The 19,444-nt window shown below is 36.0% G+C and overlaps 1 protein-coding gene and 2 long non-coding RNA genes across 5 annotated transcripts; all 3 read left to right on the top strand.

Annotated features, from left to right (window-relative positions):
• The first annotated feature begins 4,046 nt into the window (after positions 1-4,046).
• Positions 4,047-5,497, top strand: LOC109174525. 2 transcript variants are annotated; one of them, XR_002053092.1, is made up of 3 exons: positions 4,047-4,118; positions 4,889-4,996; positions 5,076-5,497. It is a non-coding gene; the product is annotated as an uncharacterized LOC109174525 (long non-coding RNA). The 2 variants fall into 2 exon arrangements; XR_002053091.1 differs by lacking the exon at positions 4,047-4,118 and adding an exon at positions 4,432-4,491.
• A 6,881-nt stretch (positions 5,498-12,378) lies between these two features.
• LOC109174413 (agamous-like MADS-box protein AGL62) lies at positions 12,379-12,993 on the top strand. Its single transcript, XM_019323651.1, has one exon. It carries the CDS (start codon positions 12,379-12,381, stop codon positions 12,991-12,993), a length of 615 nt encoding a protein of 204 aa, XP_019179196.1.
• A 4,925-nt stretch (positions 12,994-17,918) lies between these two features.
• LOC109174518 lies at positions 17,919-19,175 on the top strand. 2 transcript variants are annotated; one of them, XR_002053087.1, is made up of 3 exons: positions 17,919-18,036; positions 18,807-18,914; positions 18,994-19,175. It is a non-coding gene; the product is annotated as an uncharacterized LOC109174518 (long non-coding RNA). The 2 variants fall into 2 exon arrangements; XR_002053088.1 differs by lacking the exon at positions 17,919-18,036 and adding an exon at positions 18,234-18,409.
• Positions 19,176-19,444: the final 269 nt, after the last annotated feature.

Raw genomic sequence — 19,444 nt, 5'->3', positions numbered from 1 at the left:
GTTAATGCAAGGATTTGAAACCAAGACCTTTTATATTCACAAAGACATACTGTTATAATAATATTATTATTATAATTGTTAATCCAAGTAAGATGAGTTAGTTGGTTAAAAATAATGGGAGTAATTATAGGTGCAGTACATGGCCATGATGTTAGCTTTACATGGAGCATTAATTCCTTAATTTTAGCATTTGAGTTATCTTATCTAGTATAAATAGTCTTTGTATTCAAGATTTTATTATCAATCAAGTTATCCATTCCTCTCTCCCTCTTTCTCTAATATTATATATATATATATATATATATATATATATATATATATATATATATATATATATATATTATAGATATATTATATTATATTTAATATATATTATATTAAATATATTATATTTAATATATCTAACATTTGGTATCAGAGCCAGTCAACCTTTCAACCCCGAGATATTTCCCGTAGTGAAATATGGCTGCAAATTTCAATATTGTATGGACGGGTCCCAAATTGGACGGGAAACTCGATTACAATTATTGGCAAATTATGATGTCCACACATTTGCAAGCTCAAAAAATTTGGAGCTTTGTTGATCCCGGTCTACCCGAAGGAGCTGAAGTAGGCGCTATACGGCGAGATAAATTGGCCTTGGGTCAGATTCACCAAGGTGTTCATTATTCCATTTTTGGGCAATTAGCTCGTGCTCAAACAGCAAAACAAGCTTGGGACATCTTAAAGGTGTCACACAAAGGAGTCGATCGGGCGCAGAAGTCTAAGTTGCAGTCGTTGAGAAGGTTGTACGATAATTGTGAGATGACCTCTACAGAAACAGTAGATGCGTATTTCACTCGTCTTATTGATATGGTGAATAAGATGAGGCTATATGGAGATACGATTGAAGATGGTGCAGTGGTTGAAAAAGTTCTTCGAACTATGCCGATGAAGTATGACCATGTGGTGGCTTCGATCACAGAGTCACACAAAACTGAGCTCTTATCAATTGCAGAGCTGAAAGGTATGGTAGAAAGTCATATTGACAGGATTGCGTCAAAATCGGAACCACTAGCAGAAGAAGCTTTGAAGAGTCAAGTCACCCTTAATGTGACTGGCACTAATCAAAGAGGTGGAGGATCTGGTAGAGGTCGTGGAAGAGGAAGGGGAGGTTCTGGTGGAAGAGGTCGTGGTAACTTCAACCAAGGAGGAGGACGTGGTAACTCCAACCAAGGAAGAGGTGGAGGTAATACCAAACAAGGTAAATTTCCATTTCATTGCTACAATTGTGGCAAGTATGGACACAAGATTGCAGATTGTTGGTATAATGAGGACAACAATCGTGGAAATCAAGCAAACATTGCTGAAAACACTGCTGAAAAGTCTGGTGAGAGTTCTGAAACTTTACTTTTAGCCAGCGATAGTTTTTCTGCAGATAAAAACATATGGTTCTTGGATACTGGGTGTAGTAACCATATGTGTGGGAAGAAAGAATTGTTTTCCGAACTAGATGAATCAGTCCGGTCTGAAGTAACGTTTGGCAATAAGTCAAAGGTGCCAATTTTGGGAAAAGGTAAAATCTCTATTCAGTTGAAGGATGGTACTCACAATTTTATATCCGATGTGTTCTATGTTCCTGAACTACACCAAAATTTGTTGAGTATGGGTCAGCTGTCAGAAAAAGGATATAAGATACATATTGCTCAGGGGTGTTGTACCATTGAAGATGCTAAAGGAGTTTTGATTGCAAAGGTAAATATGTCCCAAAATCGACTATTTCCTTTGAAAATTAAGCATACTCTCATTGATTGCTTTAATTCTGAAGTTTGTGATGATAATTGGTTATGGCATATGCGGTTTGGGCATTTTCATTTCTCTGGATTAAACTATCTTGCGAGAAAGGAACTTGTTTCTGATTTACCTGTTGTGAATGTCCCTGATCGTATCTGTGAGATTTGTGTGATTGGGAAGAAGCATAGAGATCCCTTTCCCATGGGCAAGTCAAGGAGAGCTACAAAACAGTTGGAGATTGTTCACTCATACCTGTGTTCGTTGGAGGTTCCTTCACATGGAGGTTGTAAGTACTTTATTACTTTCATTGATGATTTCAGTAGAAAAACATGGGTTTACTTTCTGAAGCAAAAGTCTGAAGCATGTGATGTTTTCAAATAATTTAAGGCTTTTGTTGAAAAGCAGAGTGGTTATGAGATTAAAATCTTGAGAACTGATAGAGGTACAGAATATATTGCCTGTGATGATTTTCTGAAAAAGAAGGGTATTCAACATCAGATGACAGCTAGATACACTCCACAACAAAACGGAGTGGCTGAGAGGAAGAATAGGTCTATCATGGATATGGTAAGGTGCATGTTGAAATCCAAGGATCTGCCTAAACCTTTTTGGGCAGAAGCTGTTGCTTGTGCTGTCTATATGTTGAATAGGTGTCCAACTAAGAGTGTCCATGATAAGACGCCCGAAGAAGCTTGGAGTGGGAGAAAACCCTCTATCAAATATCTCAAGGTTTTTGGATGTTTGGCATATGCCCACGTGCCGGATCCATTGAGAAAGAAGTTGGATGATAAAGGTGAGAAATGCATATTCATTGGTTATAGTGACGCTTCAAAGGCTTATAAACTATACAATCCTGAAACTAAAAAGGTTGTTATAAGTCGTGATGTCACTTTTGATGAATATGGTGCTTGGGATTGGTTAGCTAAAGATGAAAGTTCAGTTGTTATTCCTGCTGTTGAAAATATTGTTGAAGAGCAACCGATTCCAGATAATGTCCAGTCTTCTTCACAGCCAGAGTCGTCAGTTCGACGATCTCAGGGCGAGCGCCACTTACCAGCTCGCTTGCAAGATTATGTTTTGGGTCATGATAATGACTTGTCGGATGAAGAGATTATTCAATTTGCTCTTTTTGCAGATTGTGACCCTTTATCCGTTGAGGAGGCTGCTACAGAAATTCATTGGCTTAAGGCGATGGATGAGGAGATACGTGCCATTGAAAAGAATGGTACCTGGGAGTTAACAGATTTACCTCCTGGGAAGAAGCCAATTGGAGTAAAGTGGGTTTACAGAATGAAATACAAGTCAGTATATCCAACTTGAAGACGAAGACATTTCTTAAATTGAAGAAGGAAATTGGGATGACCAATATATCCAACTTGGTTTAAAGGAGGCAATGTTATAATAATATTATTATCATAATTGTTAAACCAAGTAAGATGAGTTAGTTGGTTAAAAATAATGGGAGTAATTATAGGTGCAGTACATGGCCATGATGTTAGCTTTACATGGAGCATTAATTCCTTAATTTTAGCATTTGAGTTATCTTATCTAGTATAAATAGTCTTTGTATTCAAGCTTTTATTATCAATCAAGTTATCCATTCCTCTCTCCCTCTTTCTCTAATATATATTATATATATATATATATATATATATATATATATTATAGATATATTATATTATATTTAATATATATTATATTAAATATATTATATTTAATATATCTAACACATACCTTACCAACTAATCTAACTCCTTACTTGTTAACATTTATTAGTTTTTTTTTATACTAATACTAAAATCTATACTATATATACATACAACGATTATATATAGAGTGGGGGTACGGTGAGGGGGGCAGCTGACCCCCCTGCCCCCCTTTGGCTCCGTCCCTGATTCTGGAAACTTTCTCTCAAAAATAATAATATTCTGCGATCAAAAAGGCGACCGATTTCTGTTCCGTCGTTAAATGGCGACGGAATTGGCGACCGATTTCATTCCGTCCTTAAATGAATTAAACTATAGATTATGGACTAAATATGGCGACGGAAATTGCGACCACCTATATTCCGTCGCAATAATTTAATTAAATTTTATTTTTTTCTACTTAAACGCTGCGTTTTGACTACGAAATATGAATTAAATTAAAATTATAAAACATCAGAACTCCCTCGTGAACCCTAAGTCCTAAAATTCTCAAAGACATCACCGTGAACTCCAGAACACTCCCTAGCTCGCGAACACCATCGTAATACTCCATAGCCGTCATCACCGTGCGCCGTCGCCGTGCCGCCGTGGTCATCACCAAAACTCCATAGACGTCGCCTCCTCCTCCATTTCTGACCGGTAATCTTTTTTATTACTCATTTTCTGGAGACTTCAATTTTAATTTCTGGCCTTTGGTTTATTGGAAATTACTGTAGACTCCAACTTCTCCTAGAGCCAAATCTAAGTGTATCACGGTGTAGTGTATAATGCTTGGGAGATAAAGGCTAAAAGAAGATATGCTGATTACATAAGCAGAATAAGGAAAATGCCAAGATCTCCTTATGTCCCACCAGAAATATGGACAAAATGGAATGATGTTTGGAAGTCTGAGGAGGGCAAGAAGAAAACAAAATTGGCTAAGAGAAATAGGCGTGGAGGAGTTTTAACTAGAGTTTCTCAATCTACCCATACCACAGGATCAACACCTCACGTAAAAGTTGCAGCTCAACTTGTAAGTTATTTGAATTGTTTAAGTTATAAGTATTATGTGTTTTGTATTATATGAAAATAAGATATGGAAACCTGAGATTTATTTGAACTTGAATGATTTGATAATGAGGATTGATTGAACTTAGGAGTAGAAACTGCAGAGTTAATTTGGGAAGCACTAGCTTAAATCTTTTAATGAGGATTCTAGGTAAAATGAATAACTAGAGTTTACTTGACTCTAACTTTTATGTTTTTTGTTGATTGTGATTGTGTTTTATTGTGTTTATTGATTGATGTTGGAGATTATAATTGAATTGTATTATATATTGAACAGGGAGATAGTCTTATATACAAAGGAAACTCTGCCGAATTTTTTCTTACTCTAATAATTGCTTTTGTTTGTTAAATATAATTTGTAGGAAGGACAATTGGGTCATTGTCCATCGTATTATGAACTATTCAGGCATACACATACCAAACAACACGATGGGAAAACATTCATAGCTGAAAAAGCCAAACAAATTCATGTAAGTTTAATTTGTTTTAAGTTTTTAAAATATCTATGCCTTTACATATATTTTGCACTAAATCTCTAACATATTTTAGGAACAAGTTGAATCGCAACGGGAGATGTTGGCAGAAAATGGGGAGCAGGTGGATGACAATCAATTATACTATGACGCGGTTGGTGGACACGATAAGAAAAGAAGAGTTTATGGACTTGGTTCATATGGTTGTTCTGTTGTTCATGGTCCAACTAATGATAACACTTCTGGCAATATGACACCAACATCGCGACCACCCGACAATGCTACTTCTACTTCTGCAAATGTACAACATGAAATTCAGAGTTTGAAGGAAATTATTCTCCTTATGCAACAATGACTTGATGCTATTGATGGCGGGAGAGCGGGTACTTCATCATCACCTCCATCTGCAATCAATTGATTTTAATGGTTGTTTGTTAATGTTGTTTAGACTTGAATTGACTATTATATTATGTATTAAGTGTGGATTGATAATGTATTATTATGTTGTTTAGACTTGAATTGACTATTATGTATTAAGTGTGGATTGATAATGTATTATTATGTTGTTTAGACTTGAATTGACTATTATATTATGTATTATGTGTGGATTGGTAATGTATTAGTATTATAACTTAATTTAGAATTATGCTATTTTTTATTTTAAAAACATTCATTACTATTTACAATCAAATTTTAAAATAATTCAAAAACGCGACAGAATATAAATTTTGCGACGGAATATTTGTTGCCAATGAAGCGACGGAATTACGACGGAAAACATTTCCGTTGCGAAATTGGCGATGGAATTCGCAACGGAATAATTCCGTCGCCGAATGGCGACGGAAATATTCCGTCGCGAATTCCGTCGCCAAACGTTGCGACGGAATTATTCCGTCGTCTACCAAAAAACGACAAGGCGATAGACGACGGAATAAATTTCGTCGCCATTCCGTCGCGAAACGCGATTCGCGACGGAAAAATTCCGTCGCGATTCGCGATTTTTCTTGTAGTGACGACATCGTTAAGTCGGAGTAAATATGTAATTTAGTTGTTTTTTCCCTCCCTCGATTCAAAGTACCAGCGATGGATAACGGTGGGGAACCACAGGTCCGTTACGGGAGGGGCTATATGTGCACCATTTTGATAATTGAGGGGCAACATTTACACCACTCATAATTCATGGGTGACATTGATAATTGACGTATTATAGAGGGACATTTTTTACAATTTTCTCTTAATTTGTCAATTAAGTTAGCCAACATAAGAGGGTTTAATGTTTATCATTTGTACACTTACAATCTCCCCTTTGGCAAATTAATTGGCAAAAACTATCGCATATATACTTTGGACAAACAATAAATTAATATTTTAAAAAATTTCATTAATAACTTGCCCTTAGTATATTTGCTTGACATAAAACCTATGTGTTAGAATTTATTGACAATTACCAAGACACTTTGAACCATGCTCAATCCATAATGCTTCAGGCTCAACAAGCAAACTTATAATTCCAATAGAGTACCAAATAGATAGATAATAAGTAGAAGCCCAGAATACCAATAGAAATAGACAGTTAAGTTAAATAAAAGCTTACCATCCAACACAAGGCATACTTCAACCCATAATGCTACCAAAGCCAATATGCCAACACAGAATCCGTAATCCATAACAAAAAATAGATCAATAAAAAAACCATATACTCCCCCTTAATCAAAAAACCATATACTCCCCCTTAATCCAACCATATTCCCCCTTATTATACTCACTCCCCCTTTTTTCCAATAAATTGACAAAGGTGAACGTCAATAGTGGATTGAGTCTGACAGAGTGCCCGATTGGACTGATCCTGCACAAGAGAATTAGAAACGAGAAACGCAGAACTTGATAACAATTTTAACAAATAACGTATAAGCACAAGTCAAGTTGGAGCAGATTAAGTAGATAAAACGTAACATACCAAGTAAAAAACGCATTCAAGCACAAATTCGTAGCAAATAACACAAAAAGCACACAATTGGGTCACTCAAAGAGACAGATTGGTAAATAAGACAGTAAGCACATTTAGGCAAAGCATATTCAGCCAGAGATTCAACTAAAGCAACATTAGGCACATATTCATATAAATCTAATTTAGGCACATATTCATACCAGATAGCATGGGAAAACACACATACGGTCATGACCGGACTAAACACATAACATAGAGCAAGATTACAGATAACACTTTTATGGAGAATGCAGGTAAATCAATAGGTACATTCAATGTGAGAGCATGTAGGAACAGAACCATTAATTCAAAAGATAAATTCTATGATCCTGAAACAGATTCTATCACAGATGCAGAATATTACACTGGCAAAGATGAAGAATTGTCAAGGTTTGATGAATTCAAGGATATTGAAGTAGAGGGCACCAAATTAGGTAGAGGAACACATAAAAACTCAGCTTTAGACATAGGAAAATTTGCAGGTATTTCACAGGACACATTAGACAATGACACCCTAAAATATTCATGAAATCAACAAAAGGAATTAGAGAGTAATGAACCTGTAGACCTATCACCAAAGATGATGGCAAAATTAATTTTGAAGATAGATGATCTATTGTGGATGCGTGTTGGAATGTCAATGTTGTCTTGATCAGTGTCAGATTCTGATTCTGGTTCTGGGTCAGGTTCAGATGGCGTGGGTGATTCTGGATCTGGTTCAGGAGTTTCAGGATCAGGAGTTTCAGAACGGTTTGCATCAGGTTCTATCATTGACTCAGGTTGTGAAACTTCAACAATATCATTCGGTTGATCATCAATTACAAAATTTGTAGACTCGATGATGGTCTTGGTCACTTTGTTGTAAAAAATGTGAAAGTAATTAATATTCGGTTTCTTACCTTTCCATACTTCATACGGTGTTTGACTTGTGCCTGACCGAAGATAGACTCGGTTGGGGATGTGACATGTGGTGTTTACAACTTCTGTCCAGAATTTTTGAGGTAATCCTTTGGCGTTGAGCTGGACTCGTCCCATTTCTTGAATGATGCTGTTTTTCATTCAACGACTCCGTTTTGTTGAGGTGTCTTTGGTGCCGAATACTCGTGGGTAATTCCTGATTGATTGGAAAAGGCATCGAACAAGTTGTTGTCGAATTTCCATCCGTGATCACTTCGAATTCGAATAATAGGTTCATTTCTTTCCTTTAGGAGTTTCAGTCCCAGTGTTTTGAAAGCTTCAAGTGCTTCGGATTTTTCCCTAAGAAAGATTACCCACGAAAAACGTGAAAAATCATCAACACATACCAGTATGTACTTCTTACCTCCAAAACTCCATGTTTAAGTAGGACCAATAAGATCCATGTGGATCAGTTCTAGGCAGTGACTCGTCATTATGGTATGTTGAGCTGGATGAAATGATTTGGTCAGTTTCCCAACTTGGCAGGCACCACAAATGGTTGATTCGACTTTCATCTTGGGTAAACCACGAACACCTTCCATCCTCATTAGTTTATCAAGTAGTATGTAACTCAGATGCCCCAGTTTTTGGTGCCATAGCTCAGCTTCATCTATGCTGGTCCTGCAACAGAAGATATTTTAGTTAGAATATAGCAATTGTCAGTTGACCTTTTACCTTCCATAACGCATTGATTTGTTTTGTCCAAGACAATGCATTTATTTTTTTTGAAGCACACGTTCCAGTTTTGGTCACATAGTTGACTTATACTTATGAGATTTGCGTGAAGTCCATTGACTAGCAATACTTTTTCTAGTTTTGGCAGGCCAATGACATTTAGCGTGCCGATGCCAGTGACATGACCTTTAATACCATCACCAAAGGTAACTTCACCTTTGCTTGCATTTACGTTACTTATAAATTTGGCATTTCCTGTCATGTGACGGGAACACCCGCTGTCAAAGTATCATTTCTCTTCTCTTCATGCACTTTTAGAGTGAAAAGAGACAAACGAAATATAGTCAGTCTTTTTAACCTAAATCTATTTTATAAAGGGTTGGGTGTTCATGTGCGTGAATTTCTCGATTCTTTGACACTTGTAGAAGTAGTAGCATTCGGGTCTGGTATGGCCACGTAACATGCAATAATGACATACGGGGTCACAGAGTTTGTACTGTTGCTTGTTTGACCATACTATACCACTGTGTTATGTTTCGTTGAGCTGGATTCAGGAATGTTTCCTGGATCAAGTCCAGACGCTTTGACAAATACCGTTTTATCCTTTGAGTTGCTTCCAGTGAAGCCCAAACCGAATTTTGCAGAAGTTTTTCTTCCGGAATCAAGGATTTTGTCAAGTGTTGAAGTGGTGTCCATTATTTGGATTTGTTGTTTGTAGGTGCTTAGCTCCTGCTTCAAGGTCTGTACTTCCTGTTTCAATCTGCCTTCTCGGTCAGCCACTTCTTTAAGAAGTACATCCCTATCTGCTATTTGAGTTTGGTACACTTTACTAGCATTTGTTATAATACCTATCTCACTAGTTAATCTAAGATTTGCTTTTCGTAGGGCTTCCCATTTGGGATACAACTTATTAAACTCAACTTCAAAAGATAAAACATTTAATTTTAAATCTTCCGCTGAAACATATTCACCACCCTCTGAGTTAGCTCCTTCATCAGGTTCTAAACGACCAACAACACGAGCAGTAAATGCAACAAAATTACCGGAGATTTCTTCTATATCAGATCCAGTTGTTTCAGCATCAGGTTCGTCGTCACTCCAGCTAATGGCGGACATAGATTTTTTGTGTCTGAGATAGGTGGGACACTCTTCTTGTACATGTCCAAAACCTTCACACTCATAGCATTTGATTCCTTTATTATTAGATATTTCTTTGGACTGCCCTGGACGTGAGACAGACTGCTTGAAGCTTGACGATCCTGCCCTAGGGCCAGTTGTGGACGATGTTGCTCCTCTTTGTGGATTTCTATTGCGCGAATTTTTTGAAAACTTTTTCAAAATTCTAGTGAACTGTTTAGTCAAAAATACAACAGTATCATCACCTGGTTCGTCTAAATGAAATACAACATTATTTTCTTCAGGGACAAAGGCTACATTTTTTTTTTATTTTTTTGTGTGATCAGTTAAAATTTCCATTTCATGGGTTCTACGATTTCCCATTGACTGTGTAACAGTTTTGTTCTCTCAGCCATCGTGTTCCTGAATAGCCGTGACTTTCATTCTGAACCTCGGTGGTAAGGACCTAAGAATTTTTTTACAAGTTTTGCGTGTGGGAAAGGTTCACCGAGGACCATTGCTCGATTCGCTAGTTCCTGTATGTTTGTGTGAAAGTTCGTGATGGTCTCATCCTCATTCATCCAAATCTCTTCAAAGTCGGACTGGACTAGTTGCAGCTTTGATTGTTTCACTGACGTAGTTACTTCGTAAGTTGATTCAAGAGCCTCCCACGCACCGTTAGCTAAATCAATACCTGCAACTATAGAAAGCAGATTTTTATGCATAAGGGAGTAAATCGTATCTAAGGCCTTACCGTTATATCCAGTATCAGTTTTTTCAGTTTGGGACCACTCAGTTTCAGGTTTAGCTACTTGCATTCCGTCAGCACTAGAACTGGCTTTGGTCGGATGAATCCAACCTGTCACCACGGACCGCCATACTCCATCACCCTGAGAATGAACAAATTAACAGAATAAAAAACCTTAGCACGATCCATTTTGTAACACGGACCTCAATTGTTGATGCTGCTGATCCTGATGCAGTCGAACTGACCCAGTATGATCAACACTTCCCTAACAATAGTATAAAGTAATTTGTTGAAGTAGTGATTCTGGAAACTTTCTCTAAAAAAATAATAATATTCTAATTCGTGTGAAATAAAGAGGTAAGCATCCCATCCTTTTATATTGAAATTCACTCAACGAATTCCCCATTATGTGCTATCCATACGCCTTTACCAACTCAAAGCCATACTAGAATAAATTACCACCACAATAAATAAGCCATGCATCCTTCGACTAAAGATCAGATCCATACTTTCGACTTCCACTTAATTATTTGCACCTGATTATTTCAATTGCTGTAGAATGCATGTGATAGGAGACGGTCTATAGGTTAATTTCCAAAATAAATTCTAATTATTTTGTCAATTAAATTAGCCAACATAAAAGGGTTTAATGTGTATCATTTGTACAAAATGCAAAATTTTAAATCTAAACTGTAAATGCTAGATGCTAAGCAGTAAAAAGTGAACCACTAAACCAAATAAAACAAAAAATGCAGTCATAAACTCTAAAATAGAAACCCCAAGTACAATGCACTTTTGCATTTTTGCAAGTGCAATATTCAAATACTAAATATGCAAAATGTTAGTACTACATATGCAAATCTGGAAAATTCTGAAAATTAAAGATTTTTGTTTTCAAGTTTGCATAGTAAAGTTGGTGATAATTACGAAAATGTCAACACATGTTTTTTCTTAAGTCGGATCTGGAACATCCATTTTTCCCAAACGTAAAGTTGAGATTGGTTCTTAGTTTTCACCTAAAGACTTATTCTCATATGATCGAACACATGAGATGACATTATATATTTTCGTTATATAATTATGAATATAAGATTCGGCGGACCAATTTGTTAAAATTGACCATTCTTTTTGTGTGGTATACAACATTAGTTGTAATTTTTGAACGGTTGTGTCCATGCCTATATTGATTAAGAAGTCGTTACAACATACAACCCCGAATAATTAATTAATACATTTTAATATTAATTACATATTTTATATGGCCGTCAAAATTTTTATTATATTACTAATTCTAGATCTCGCCTACCAACAGATGAGCTGGCATTATAGTTTCTATTACATTATTACGAATTTAAGATCCGGCATACCAAGTTGTGAAAATGGAACTTTTTTTGTGTTTGGTGTATGAAATTAGTTGATATTTTGAATAGTTGGGTCAATGCCTAAACCGATTAAGAAGCAACACAATATACAATCGTGAATAATTAATAAATATATTTTTATATTAAATACATATATTTTATATAACGGCCAAAATTTCTATTATATTACAAATTCTAGATCTTACCTACCAACACATGAGCTGGCATTATATAATTCCATAATAATATTACGAATTTAAGATTCAGCATACCAAGTTGTAAAAATCTTCATTGATTATTCCAAATTCGAGATCCGACATACCAAAAAGTTGTGAATATCTATATCGATCATTCAGTTGTAAACTTCCAATTTAATTTGTTTTTATTTTAGTAGCATAATAAATATAAAATATCGAATTGAAAAGCGTTAAGGAATAACAACCACACCCAACTATAAATAGACCACTACACATTCAATGCTATCAATATACTTTGTCTCTACATCTTTTGTGAGGGAATTATATTTTTCTTGAAAATGTCTAGCAATAATGCCAATCGAAGGGTGGGTAGAGGTAGGCAAAGGATTCCCCTATCTAGAATTGAAAGTGACACTAGTCGTAGTGTTGCCTTCTCGAAACGCCGCAATGGTCTTATCAAGAAGGCCAATGAGATATCCACACTATGTGGGGTGGAGATTTTGTTGGTGATTTTTTCGCCTTCTGGCAAGGCTTATACTTTCAGCAACCCTGGTATGGATGCGATCTTAACCAAATATTTTGGTGCTAATCCTACAGCACAACCCTACCCTGCCGAGCAAGTTCCTGCCGAACAAAACTTGCGTGCTCACCGTGAAGCCTTGATGCAAATCATGTCTTCCCAAATTAATTACCTGGAAATGCAGATTGAAGAAGAAATAAAAGTAAATAAAGTTTTGCGTGAGGCCGAAAAGGTTAATCCTCCTATTTCTGAACTTCCATTATCAGAGCTACCATCCATGAAACACAAAATGGAAATGCTTCGAGATCTTGTTCTGCAAAAACTATTGCAAGTTCCTGGTCAAGCTCATCTTGATACAAGCAGCTTATTCGGCTATTCACAATTTGGAGCGAATGACAATGTTGGCCCAAGTGGTGGTGCTAGTGCCCAATAAAGAGCCAGTACGAACCAAATGATGATGGAGGGACCTAATTAGAAGCAAGAAGATATTTATGAGTTTTATTTCAGTATATTTATATGTTTTCTCTGCATTTTATTATGGTTTTAGTTATTACATACAGATGATCGATTAAGAGATAATATGAACGGAAATGTGTGTTTTGGATATCTTTTAATAAAAATATCTTGAGTCTATATTGTTATGAAAATTAAGGACAAATTTATTTGACCAATTACCTTTTTTATTTTTTAGTTTCAATGGCAACTATAGAAGTGTTATTAAGACACATTATAGTAAATGTAAGGAAAAAAAAGAGTGGCATGCCATCAACAAAGATATTTTCTTTTGGGTAGTAATTAAATGGTACGGAGTATTATATTACAATACCCTTTTTAGATGTAATTAATAAATTGTGGTAGTATCTCATGCTGACTCATCAATCTTCAATATATCGATAGAGTAAGTTTTGTTTACCTATTAAAAAAAAAAGAAGAGGAGAGAGAGAATAGAAATTTTCAAGATGAAGAAATTTCCATTAAATCTCCAAAAGCTTAATTAATACTGGCTTTTTTTACAAATTTACTTTAATGTGGGCTTACAATGATAAAATAACTGTTCTCAGCGGATTTCTGTGAGATTATTCGTCTAAGAACATTCGTTTTGTTTCTTTTGCTATACCAACTTCTTCTAAATAGGTTTGATTTAATTTTTAGAAATATTTGATTTTGTTAATGCTGTGATGATGAGATGAACACCGTAGCTTTGGTGTTTTGGGGAGTGGGTAAAATAAAGTTGGATTTTTAATCCTCCTCCGTGAGCCCTCTTCTAATAAATAAATATAAGACAAGTTGGATACTTTGCAAATGATATAATAAATAAATATAATGCAGTTTGTTGATTGAGTATTTGTTAAGACCTGGTTTGCTTTTCTTCAACAACCCAAACATGTAGCAGTGATTTAAGCTCGAGAATTTGCTTAGTCACTGTAATTTCTTCTCACCCCGTTATACCACTGTTATGTTTTGTTGAGTTGGATTCAGGAATGTCTCCTGGATCAGGTACAGACGCTTTGACAAATACCGTTTTATCCTTTGAGTTTCTTCCGGTGAAGCCCAAACCGAATTTTGCAGAAGTTTTTCTTCCGGAATCAAGGATTTTCTCAAGTGTTGAAGTGGTGTCCATCATTTGGATTTGTCGTTTGTAGGTGATTAGCTCCTGCTTCAAGGTCTGCACTTCAGTCTTTCTTCTCGGTCAGCCGCTTCTTTAAGAAGTACATCCCGATCTGCTATTTGAGTTTGGTACACTTTACTAGCGTTTGTTATAATCCCTATCTCACTAGTTAATCTACGATTTGTTTTTCGTAGGGCTTCCCATTTGGGGTACAACTTATTAAACTCAACTTCAAAATATAAAGCATTTAATTCTAAATCTTCCGCTGAGACATATCCACCACCCTCTGAGTCAGCTCCTTCATTAGGTTCTGAACAACCAGCAACACGTGCAGTAAATGCAACAAAATTACCGGAGATTTTCTTCTATATCAGATCCAGTTGTTTCAGCATCAGGTTCGTCGTCACTCCAGGTAATGGCGGACATAGATTTTTTGCGTCTGAGATAGGTGGGACACTCCGCTTGTACATGTCCAAAACCTTCGCACTCATAGCATTTGATTCCTTTATTATTAGATATTTCTTTGGACTGCCCTATACGCGAGACAGACTGCTTGAAGCTTGACGAGTCTGCCCTAGGGCCGGTTTTGGACGATGTTGCTCCTCTTTGTGGATTTCTATTGCGCGAATTTTTTGAAACCTGTTTCAAAATTATAGAGAACTGTTTAGTAAAAAATACAACCGTATCATCACCTGGTTCTTCTAAGTCAGATACAACATTATTTCTTCACCGACAAAGGCTACATTTTTTTTTTGTTTTTTTGTTGTTTTTTTTGTTTGATCAGTTAAAATTTCTATTTCATAGGTTCTAAGATTTCCCATTGACTGAGTAACAGTTTTGTTCTCCCAGCCGTCGTGTTCCTGAATAGCCGTGACTTTCATTCTGAACCTCGGTGGTAAAGACCTTAGAATTTTTTTAACAAGTTTTGCTTGTGGGAAAGGTTCACAGAGGACCATCCCACGATTCGCTAGTTCCTGTACGCGTGTGTGAAAGTTCGTGATCGTTTCATCCGAAGCTCTTCAAAGTCGGACTGGACCAGTTGCAGCTTTGATTGTTTCACTGACGTAGTTTTATCGTAAGTTGACTCAAGAGCTTCCCACGCACCTTTAGCTGAATCAATACCTGCAACTATAGAAAGCTGACTTACATGCACACGGGAGTAAATCGTATCTAAGGCCTTATCGTTATATCCAACATTAGTTACGTTAGTTTGGGACCACTCAGTTTCAGGTTTAGCTACTTGCGTTCCGTCAGCAATAGAACTGGCTTTGGTCGGATGAGTCCAACCTGTCACCACATTTTTTTTCTTAAGTCTAATCTGGTACATCCATTTTTTCCAAATGTAAAGTTGAGATTGGACCTCACTTTGACAGCTGTGGTTGTCCGGCTGTCCTCGCCGGACAGCCACGGCTGTCTGTGAATGGGCAGCCACCGGCTGTCCTCGCCGGACAGCCGGTGACTATTATTATTATTATTATTATTATTATTATTATTATTATTATTATTATTACTTTTTAAATTTTTTTAATTATTTTATTTTATTTTATTTATTTATTTTTTAATAATTAATAAATATGTAACATGTAAAAAAAAAAAAAAAAAAAAAAAAGCTAATTGAACAAATTAACTGGTAAATGGGTCTATTTGACACTTAATTTAGTTCGTGGTGGAAATTGAGCACTTCGCAATAGTAGATGGGCCTATTTGACACTTGTGCCTTTATATTATTTTGGACTGAAGACAAAAAACGCAGTGACATTTTCATAATTATTATCGATCAACTTTACTATGCAAACTTGAACACTTAAATATGCAACATTTAACAACTAAATACGAAAACCTGGTAAATTTTATAAAATCAATGTGAAATTGCACCGTGAATCTTGAATACAATATGTACTTCTCCTACGTCTGCGGGGCAACTCACGTCTGCCCAATCCACTAGATGTTCACCAAGGTGTTTTACATGGGGTGAGTACATAAGGCAATCAACCACTACTACCACTAGAACCTTCCTAACATCAAGAACAGGATTGGTACGTGCATGCCTTCATTGACATCAATTGTTGATGCTACTGATCCTGATGCAGTCGAACTGACCCAGTACGATCAACACTTCCTTAGCAATAGTATAAAGTAATTTGTTGAAGTAGCGATTCTGGACAGGGACGGAGCCAGAAATTATATTGAGGGGGGGGGGTGAGGGGGGGGGTGGGGGGGGGGGCAAAGAAGTAGAACGGATTTAGAAATTTTTTCCAGTAAAAGCGAAATATTAAAACAAAAGAGATTATTTTAAAAAAATAAATAAATTATGTAAGAGTTTTTTTTTTTTTTATAACCATTACTTAAGAAATATAGTTTTCAATATTGTTGGATATGTGCGAAAAATAAAACACATCGAAATTTTATAAAAATATTCATAACAAAATATGAAACATAATTAATTTGATAAAATAATTTGAATAGAAAACACATTATAAATTACACATATTAAATATTAAAAAAGTGATTGTGTTGAAGCCATAGGAGAAGAACTCAAAAATATGTATAACTATGTTAATGCAAGGATTTGAAACCAAGACCTTTTATATTCACAAAGACATACCTTATCAACTAATCTAACTCCTTACTTGTTAACATTTATTAGTTTTTTTTTATACTAATACTAAAATCTATACTATATATACACACAAAGATTATATATGGAGTGGGGGTACGGTGAGGGGGGCAGCTGACCCCCTTGCCCCCCTTTGGCTCCGTCCCTGATTCTGGAAACTTTCTTTCAAAAATAATAATATTCTAAATCATGTGAAACAAAGAGGTAAGCATCCCATCCTTTTATATTGAAATTCACTCAACCAATTCCCCAATATGTGCTATCCATACGCCTTTACCAACTCAAAGCCATACTAGAATAAATTACCACAACAATAAATAAGCCATCCTTTGACTAAAGGTCAGATCCATACTTTCGACTTCCACTTAATTATTTGCGCCTGATTATTGCTATTGCTGTAGAATGCATGTGATAGGAGACGATCCATAGGTTAATTTCCAAAATAAATTCTAATTAATTTGTAGGAAAATTGTAAAAAATGCCCCTCTATAATATGACAATTATCAATGTCACCCCTGAATTATGAGTGGTGTAAATGTTGCCCCTCAATTATCAAAACAGTGCACATATAGCCCCTCCCGTAACGGACATGTGGTTCCCCGTTAGTGTACGCACTACAAGAAAAATCGCGAATCGCGACGGAAACTCGCGACGGACTATATTCCGTCGCCATTTAGCGACCGAATTTGCGACCGAATAGATTCCGTTGCGAAATGGCGACGGAATTAATTTCCGTCGTGTATCTTGGCGCAAACATAAAATAAAGTCCGCGAAATTTTGGCGGCAAATATTCACGACCGAATTGGCGACGGAAGTAATTTACGTCGTCCATTTTGCGATCGAAAAGGCGACCGATTTCTGTTCCGTCGTTAAATGGCGACGGAATTGGCGACCGATTTCATTCCGTCCTTAAATGAATTAAACTATAGATTATGGACTAAATATGGCGACGGAAATTGCGACCACCTATATTCCGTCGCAATAATTTAATTAAATTTTTTTTTTTTCTACTTAAACGCTGCGTTTTGACTACTAAATATGAATTAAATTAAAATTATAAAACATCAGAACTCCCTCGTGAACCCTAAGTCCTAAAATTCTCAAAGACATCATCGTGAACTCCAGAACACTCCCTAGCTCGCGAACACCATCGTAAAACTCCATAGCCGTCATCACCGTGCGCCGTCGCCGTGCCGCCGTGGTCATCACCAAAACTCCATAGACGTCGCCTCCTCCTCCATTTCTGACCGGTAATCTTTTTTATTACTCATTTTCTGGAGACTTCAATTTTAATTTCTGGCCTTTGGTTTATTGGAAATTACTGTAGACTCCAACTTCTCCTAGAGCCAAATCTATGTGTATCACGGTGTAGTGTATAATGCTTGGGAGATAAAGGCTAAAAGAAGATATGCTGATTACATAAGCAGAATAAGGAAAATGCCAAGACCTCCTTATGTCCCAACAGAAATATGGACAAAATGGAATGATGTTTGGAATTCTGAGGAGGGCAAGAAGAAAACAGAATTGGCTAAGAGAAATAGGCGTGGAGGAGTTTTAACTGGAGTTGCTCAATTTACCCATACCACAGGATCAACACCTCACGTAAAAGTTGCAGCTCAACTTGTAAGTTATTTGAATTGTTTAAGTTATAAGTATTATGTGTTTTGTATTATATGAAAATAAGATATGGAAACCTGAGATTTATTTGAACTTGAATGATTTGATAATGAGGATTGATTGAACTTAGGAGTAGAAACTGCAGAGTTAATTTGGGAAGCACTAGCTTAAATCTTTTAATGAGGATTCTAGGTAAAATGAATAACTAGAGTTTACTTGACTCCAACTTTTATGTTTTTTGTTGATTGTGATTGTGTTTTATTGTGTTTATTGATTGATGTTGGAGATTATAATTGAATTGTATTATATATTGAACAGGGAGATAGTCTTATATACAAAGGAAACTCTGCCGAATTTTTTCTTACTTTAATAATTGCTTTTGTTTGTTAAATACAATTTGTAGGAAGGACAATTGGGTCATTGTCCATCGTATTATGAACTGTTCAGGCATACACATACCAAACAACACGATGGGCAAACATTCATAGCTGAAAAAGCCAAACAAATTCATGTAAGTTTAATTTGTTTTAAGTTTTTAAAATATCTATGCCTTTACATATATTTTGCACTAAATCTCTACCATATTTTAGGAACAAGTTGAATCGCAACGGGAGATGTTGGCAGAAAATGGGGAGCAGGTGGATGACAATCAATTATACTATGACGCGGTTGGTGGACACGATAAGAAAAGAAGAGTTTATGGACTTGGTTCATATGGTTGTTCTGTTGTTCATGGTCCAACTAATGATAACACTTCTAGCAGTATGACACCAACATCACGACCACCCGACAATGCTACTTCTACTTCTGCAAATGTACAACATGAAATTCAGAGTTTGAAGGAAATTATTCTCCTTATGCAACAACGACTTGATGCTATTGATGGCGGGAGAGCGGGTACTTCATCATCACCTCCATCTGCAATCAATTGATTTTAATGGTTGTTTGTTAATGTTTGTTATAATAATAATAATAATATTATTATTATTATTAGTAATATTAAACCAAGTAGTTAGTTAATTGGTTAAAAATAATGGGAGT

This window comes from Ipomoea nil, unplaced genomic scaffold, assembly GCF_001879475.1.
Source record: "Ipomoea nil cultivar Tokyo-kokei standard unplaced genomic scaffold, Asagao_1.1 scaffold0642, whole genome shotgun sequence".
Taxonomy (NCBI): domain Eukaryota; kingdom Viridiplantae; phylum Streptophyta; class Magnoliopsida; order Solanales; family Convolvulaceae; genus Ipomoea; species Ipomoea nil.
This window is presented reverse-complemented; position numbering and strand designations above follow the sequence as displayed.

What these genes read in the sequence shown, in the direction of transcription:
- LOC109174413 (XM_019323651.1), top strand. Translation starts at nt 12,379, where the DNA reads ATGTCTAGCAATAATGCCAATCGAAGGGTGGGTAGAGGTAGGCAAAGG.